Source organism: Gossypium raimondii, chromosome 11 (genome assembly GCF_025698545.1).
Source record: "Gossypium raimondii isolate GPD5lz chromosome 11, ASM2569854v1, whole genome shotgun sequence".
Lineage (NCBI taxonomy): Eukaryota > Viridiplantae > Streptophyta > Magnoliopsida > Malvales > Malvaceae > Gossypium > Gossypium raimondii.
This window is the reverse complement of record NC_068575.1, coordinates 19,299,051-19,306,803: the sequence shown is the minus strand read 5'-3', so window position 1 is coordinate 19,306,803 and position 7,753 is coordinate 19,299,051. Positions and strand designations below refer to the sequence as shown.

The window sequence follows — 7,753 nt, the reverse complement described above, 5'->3', positions numbered from 1 at the left end:
TCTAGTAACTGTGGTTGTACACAAACTTAGCCAACGACAAATGTCGATCCCAATTGCCACAAAAATCAATAGCACAACTCCGAAGCATATCTTCGAGAATCTGGATCACCCTCTCAGACTAACCATCTGACAGCAGATGATATGTTGTACTGAAGTGAAGCTTTGAACCTAAAGCCTCATGCAACGTCTTCCAAAACCTCGACGTAAATTACGGATCTCTATCCAATATGATAGAAATTGGAACTCCATGTAATTTGACAATCTCCTTGACATAAAGCTTCGCCAACTGCTAAAAACTGTAAGTCGTACGCACAGGCAAGAAATGCGCACACTTCATAAACCGATCCACTATCACCCAAACTGAGTCCTTCTAAGATGGAGTCAACGATAAACCCGAAATAAAATACATCATGGTCTGTTCCATTTCCAGTCTAAAATCCTGATCGGTTGAAGCAAACCAAACGAATATTGATGCTCAACTTTAACCCTCTGGCAAACTAAACATTTACCAACAAAATTAGCTACTTCCTTCTTCAACCCAGGGCATCAATAAAAAAACCCGAAGATCCTGATACATCTTGTTCCCACTAGAATGCATAGCATATGGACTACTATGAGCCTCGGTAAGGACCATATCTCTCAAATCCTGATCCAACGAAACACACATCCGACCTCTGAAACAAAGGACACCTTTAGCATTGAGACCAAAATCTCCACGAACACCTAACTCAACTTGATAGATACGATGAGCCAAACTCTCATTGAACGATTGTCTTTCTTGAATTTGTTGTCCAAGGGTCAACTTCACCCGAAGCTTAGCCAACAAATCACCATCCTCAAAAATTGACAACTTCACGAACATCGCCCTCAAGTAAACCAAAAAATTCCTACTCAAGACATCAACAGCAACATTCGCCTTTCCCGAATGATATTCAGTCGCACAATCGTAGACCTTCAGCAGCTCAATCCAATGCCTCTGTCTGAAGTTCAACTCCTTCTGGGTAAAGAGATACTTAAGACTATTGTGATTGGTATAAATCACACACCTCTCACCATACAGGTAATGATGCCAAATCTTGAGTGCAAAGACTACAACAACCGATTCCAGATCATGGGTCGGATAGTTAGACTCATGCGGCCTTAACTGCCTCGACGCATAATCAACTACCTTTCCCTCCTGCATTAGCACATAACCCAATCCCGTGTAAGAAGCATCACTGAAAACAACATACTCATTACCATATTTTGGTTGTGTCAATACAGGTGATCTGGTCAAAACAGACTTCAGCTTCTCAAAACTCTTCTGCCTTGCATCAGTTAACTTAAAAATAGTATTCTTCTAGAGCAACTCTGTCAACGGAGTAACAATACTCAAAAATCCCTCAACGAAAAAACGATAATAACTAGCTAAGCCCAAGAAACTCCGACCTTAAACACAGTAATCGGCGGCTTCCAATCCAAGATTCCCTCAACCTTCTTTGGATCAATCCGAATGCCCTCGGCTGAAACGACATGACTAAGAAAAACCACCTCTAGATGGCAGAACTCACACTCACTCAACTTGGCATGCAATTGTTTCTCCTTCAAAACTTGAAGAACCACTCTCAAATGCTCGTCGTGCTCATCCTCTGATTGAGAATACACCAATATATCATTTATGAAAACCACAACAAACCAATCCAGTTAGGAATGGTATACACGGTTCATCATGTCCATAAATGCGGCAGGAGCATTTGTCAACCCGAATAGCATGGAAAGAAACTCAAAATGCCCATACCAAGTCCTAAACGTCGTCTTCATAACATCTGCATGATTCACCTTCAACTGATAGTACACGGATCTTAGATCAATCTTTTAGAAAACTGAAGCTCCCCGAAATTGGTCAACCAAATCATCAATCCTCAGAAGTGAGTAATTATTCTTGACGGTCAACTTATTCAGCTAGCGATAATCAATGAATAGCCCCGAAGTCCCATCCTTATTCTTCACAAATAAAACCAGTACTCCCCACGGCGACACACTCAGTCAAATGAAACCCCGATCCAATAACTCTTGCAAATGATGCTTTAACTCCTTTAATTCCTTCAGTGCCATACGGTAGGGCACAACTAACACCGGAGCTGTACCAGGATAGAGTTCAACACCAAACTCAACTTCTCTATCTAGCGGTAAACCAAAAAACTCCTCAAGAAAAACATTCAAAAAATCACAGACTGCACGAATCTCATCCAACCTCAATTCCTTACTATTAGCATTCAAAACATAGGCTAGATAAGCTTTGTAACCTTTCCGGACCAACTTCTCAGCTCTAAGCATAGAAACCACATTGGAAAGCAACTCGAACCTCTCTCCAACAACAACAATCTCAAAGCCATTAGCACGACACAAAGTCACCAACTTCGCCTCACAATTGACCTTCGCCTGATGCTCAGTTAACCAATCCATCCCAAGGATAGCATCAAACCCCCAGAACGGTAACTCTAAAAGATCTACCGAAAACACTTGTCCCTGAACCATCAGAGGACAACGATAAACCTGATCTACCACTACACTATCACCTAGTGGACTCTTAACAGTAACACCTAACCTAGATGTCTCTACAAAAATCCCCAACTCTCTAGCTACATCTCTCAGAATAAACGATCTCGTAACACCTGAATTTATTAAAGCTAGAAGAGGAAAATATTGTAGCGTAAAAGTACCTACGATGGCATCCGTGGCCTCCCTAGTAAGAGGCTCCCTAACTACATAACTCTAGCTGGACCTCCAGTTCCACCTCGAGTAGCTCCGCGCTGACCAACTGCTCTACTACCATCACCCCTGCCACAGCCCCTCCCTCAAGTCAGAGTAAGTGCAGTAGCAAGTTGGTCTCTAACCACAAGTGCTCTCTTAGGACAATCACTAACATAGTGTTCCATCGATCCGCAAGCAAAACAGGCACCAGTCATCCTCTAACACTCTCCAGGATGTCAACGGTTACAATGCTCACAAAACATCCACGTAGTACATCCCTGATCACTCGTACAAGTCTTAGCTCTTGCGGCCTGCCTAACCTGAGCCCGGTCTGCAGCAACTCATCGTCCAGACCTCCCAAAACAACCACTCTTACCCTTTTGGCCAAATCCTCTAGCAGGCTTTGACAACCTCTTAGTAGTACAAGTGGCAACAGCTTTGGGCTCCTCCCTCAAAGCCTCTTCTAAAGCACGGGCCATCTCAACAAGATACAACTTAATATCCCGGTTTAGTCCAAACCTGCACCTCTTACAACGACTCACCTTATGAGCCACCAACTCAGGCACATACTGGCTCAAATGCACAAACTCTGCCTCATACTCGCCCACAAACAAATTATCATGGACTAAATCCATGAACTCGCGTCTCATTGCCTCCAGATATTGCTCTCCCATGAAATTCCTCTGGAAAAATCCCAATTCCTCTTTCCGGTACAGTACCACGCTCGACTGTCCTCCCCAACAATGAGCCTCATCAACAAGCAACAACAAGGCGCACCCAAGCTTATCCTCGTCAGAACAGCCCATCTAACCAAGGATACGGGTAACTCCTTCCAACCAGTATTCAACATGAGTAAAGTCTCCACCCTTAACTCCTCAAAATTTCATACCATCCAGAGCTCACAAACGCCCTAATGGTAATCCCTGAAGAATAGGAGCAGCATTGGCACCAGTGATATGCTGCAATACCTCGATCATCATAGACATAAAGTGCTCAACTCGACCTATATGAGCATCATCACATGGCTGTGGCGGTGCGTCATCATCTTGACTACCTTGTTCACGTCTCCGAGGCATAACGTAAATCGAATACTATAGAAAAAGTAAAGAAAGCATACTAGGAGTGAGCAGCAGCAAGTGATCCAAGGCTTAACTAAGTATACTTTCCTATAAGGCATTGTGTTCTCAATTCCTACCCCATAAAACAATTTCTAAAACAAAGAACAAGAAAAGGTAAAACATGCAATGTCAAGCAATATTATCAGATAAGCTAGACTTTAGCATTACAAAATCCACGACCTCTTATGTTTAACAAAACCTAGCTTTGACACCACCAAATGTGGCACCCTAAACCCGACCAAGACGGACTAATTCGAATCTGAAGCAATAAAATAGCCACCGAAGTGACTCTCCAGCTCAAGACCACCCAAAACACACCCCAACTTATAACACTTCAATTTTAACTAATTAACTACCTAATTGTAATGCGGAAGTGATTTTGTGAACCATTTTTAAACTATTTCTAATTATTTAACCCTAAGGTATTTTGGCTATTTTACCATCTAAAGTTAAATAGTCTCGTTTTTAGTTCTAAATGATTACCAACCTTCTTTTAGTCAATTTATGCGAGCCCTAAAAATTTTAGTTTCAGTCGAGTTCATTTACTAAGTCTAATTATTATTTTATTAATGGAACTAAAACGTACATTTTATAAATTTTTAATACATTACCCAAAATATTATCTAAGAATATTTCTACCAAATTCTAACACTCACTAGTCTAATTCTAAAATATTATCGAGCTTCCCTATCATTAAAGGCTTCAATTAATCTAATCAAGTTTTAGGACTAAATTATAGTTTAAATAAACTAGGTTACTAAATTACAAAATCTAAAAAAAATCAGACACAAAAAAACCACACGGCCATGCCCAGTGCTCGTATGGCTTTAAATGCCCGTGTTCGAATCACGAAAAAATTTTAAGATGTTTGCACACGCCCGTGTCAAATTTCCACACGCTCGTGTGTGACCACTACTAGCCTCCACACGCCCGTGTCCATTTCAACACGCCTGTGTTCAACCACCAGCACGCCCATGTGTAGACCAATGCAGTTTTTATTTTGTCTAAAATTCATTTTAATCACCCAAATCATACTTAGCAACCATCAATTATATCACACAAAGTACATACCTTAGCCACAAGCATTCCACTCCTTGGCAAGCTATAATTAAACTATGTTAGTATAAAATACATGTTTCAAAGACCATGTTTTCAATCACCATATGAAATCTCATCAACATACCATAAACCACACAACAATTAAGCATAAAAATCAAGCATTAAAGTAATTATAACATCACCAAAATAAATGTCTATTACAATTGAATTGAAACTAGTCCCAATAAGTGCCACAATGCCCCGTATTATTTCTAAAGAAGAACCTTAAGCTACTACCAAGCCTTAATCTTGGATCGGCCTTGCGCTCACTCCTCAACTCCTCAAGTCGGAAAAGTCTCTGCACAAAGGTGTGAGGATGTGAGCTTAAAAAGCTCAGTGAATGATCATATGGACAATAAGTAAATCGCACCCAATTCATGCATAAATCCAGAAAAATTAAGTACTAAAATTTTAGTCACAATATCACATATTATAATCATAATAACATATGTTATTCCATGAAATAAAATTTCAATTTAATATGCATATGAAATCATAATTTAACTTATCAACAAACACTTATATTAGCATAATACATCCATGTCAATATTTAAATGTGTGATCATACATCTGATAAACGGAACTCCAAACTCCTACATATCAGAAGCCACACGCTCCCTTATATCGCCTCACAGTCTCTTGAGTTGAGACACAAGCTCAACACTCCCTTATTTACTCCAAAAATCAAAAATTCTTAAGTCATGCTCACAAATAACACATATAATGGTGAGTACTCACAAATCCTATGGCATGCCAACTATATCCAATGGATCCACCATGCAATGTTGCCAATATAATCATACATACAAGGCATAAATTTGATGTTTAAACACTTAATTTAAGATATAAAAATGCCATTAAAAGCATGTAGCTTAACAATTTCAACATCAATATAATTAAGCACAACAAATGCCTTTGTCCATGAATATTAAACCAATCATAACACCAACATCAAGTGCTCAAAAATTCAATAACTCATGCTCAAATTAACAATCCTTTCAATCCAAGTTAATCATGCCAAAAGCTTGACACACAATTTTCCAAAAGCCAATTGCAATATTGCTATTGTAAAATAAAATTAATATTTGCAAATCCAACCAAATAAGATGCGATTAAGTCATTAAAAACACTATTTAAAAATTTAGTTTAACACATAACTAGACAAATTTACCAATAGCCTTTAAAATCACTCACCTCCACACTTTGTTTTTCAAACAAAAGCCTGCTTAAGTAGGTAAGTTTGAGCCTCAAATCTGATTAGCATCATCCTCATCTCGGTGTGAAGCTTTAACAGAGAAAAATATGCATTACAAACTAACATTAACATCAAGAAAGTCAAAATTTCATAAACTATATGAATCTAAATCGTTTCTCTAATCTACCTTACCAAAATTGCACAATTAAGCCGAACATAAAATTCATCAACTAAATGACCTTCTCAGCACCACAAACCACTTCTAAACTGCATTCCTAGTCCATTAACATAAAACCTAACTGTTAATTTCATATATTAAATCATTTTAAAATTTTCCGAAAATCAACTCATCTTTTTGATTAAAAACGAATTTATCAAAATTGATCAATCAAACGAGTTTGATCTTTTATTTTATGATTAAAAACCTCTTAATAAACATATTTTGAGCTTAGAAATTCATTAAAACTTGGATTCCAACTCAAAATCATGGATTCACCATTGTTGAGTTCCATGTTCAAGAAAGAAGAAATTAAAACTTGAAAATTCAGTTTAATCAATTTAAATAGCAAATAATGATTGAAAACAACTTTAAAATGAATTTAGAGTTGAGAATTACCTTCAATTAATCTCAAATAATCAATTTAGAAGATTGAATCAAGATCCTTGAAGAAATTTCAGATGACTTTTGCTCAACTTTGGAAAACTTTTATGGAGATTTTGGGGAGAGTAAAAGTTTAGATCTATTCTCTGATATGTGATCTATAAAAATGAGAAAAATATTGAGAGAAAAAGCTCTTAATTCGGGTGAAAATGGTGTGCAAAGTGAGGTAGTTGCAGTGTTTTTAAAACTGAAAAACCCCCACCTAATTTTCAAAATTTGGGGAAATTGCCATCAGGCTACTCTCACATTTCCCTTGTTTTACAAAATACTTCTTTCCCTCCAAAATTCTGAAAATAATGATAATTTGTTATAAATCACTCTTACATTTCCCTTGTTTTTCAAAATGGTCCTATTTAGTTAATATTTTAAATTCTCTCAATTAAACCCCCCATTTTGATTTATTTTTCAATTCTAATTAGACCCATGACATTTATTTTACATAAAAATTATTTAAAACCATAAAATTAATTTTTCTAAAACAATTTTATTTCTTAGAATATTATTTACCAATTTTAAATGAAATTAATCTAACTAAATTAAAAAATCACTAATAAACCTAATTAACTCCTAATTTTTACTCGAAAACCGGTAAACTTACCCAAAACTACTAGACCTATTTTCAAGGCTTATAGTTATCATCAATTGGTCCTTAGTTAAGTATAAATAATTAATAATATATAATATATAATTAAATTAAATTAAATTTATTTTAAATAATTTATAATAAATATTATGTAATTTTAGTTAAATATTTAGTAAGGCAAAATGTACTAGATTAATAAAACTTTCAAATTATTTAAAAGAGAATAGTATAATAATATATAATTATGTTTTAAAAATAAAACATTTTTCTAAACTTAAAATACTATTATTATATAAAATAATATCTTAAAGTACAATAATGTAGGGTGTATTTGGAAAGTCGTAGTGTAATTAGATTTTAGTGTA

The 7,753-nt window shown here is 36.4% G+C and overlaps 1 protein-coding gene across 1 annotated transcript; it reads right to left on the bottom strand.

The window, feature by feature from the left end:
• Window positions 1–517: 517 nt before the first annotated feature.
• Window positions 518–3,539, bottom strand: LOC105801167 (uncharacterized). Its single transcript, XM_012632500.1, has 5 exons — window positions 3,088–3,539; window positions 2,765–2,820; window positions 2,037–2,654; window positions 1,429–1,628; window positions 518–1,321 (listed from the first exon to the last, which is right to left on the bottom strand). Exons 1-5 carry the CDS (start codon window positions 3,537–3,539, stop codon window positions 518–520), a joined length of 2,130 nt encoding a protein of 709 aa, XP_012487954.1.
• Between the last annotated feature and the right edge of the window lie 4,214 nt (window positions 3,540–7,753).

Excerpts from the sequence above, each read along its gene's own strand:
- LOC105801167 (XM_012632500.1), bottom strand. The coding sequence starts at position 3,539 with ATGGGCTGTTCTGACGAGGATAAGCTTGGGTGCGCCTTGTTGTTGCTT. Across the intron at positions 2,821-3,087 it reads AAGAGTGGTTGTTTTGGGAG|GGGTGATGGTAGTAGAGCAG; the intron begins GTCTGGACGATG and ends GGGCTGTGGCAG. Across the intron at positions 2,655-2,764 it reads TACTCGAGGTGGAACTGGAG|GTGTTACGAGATCGTTTATT; the intron begins GTCCAGCTAGAG and ends TAATAAATTCAG.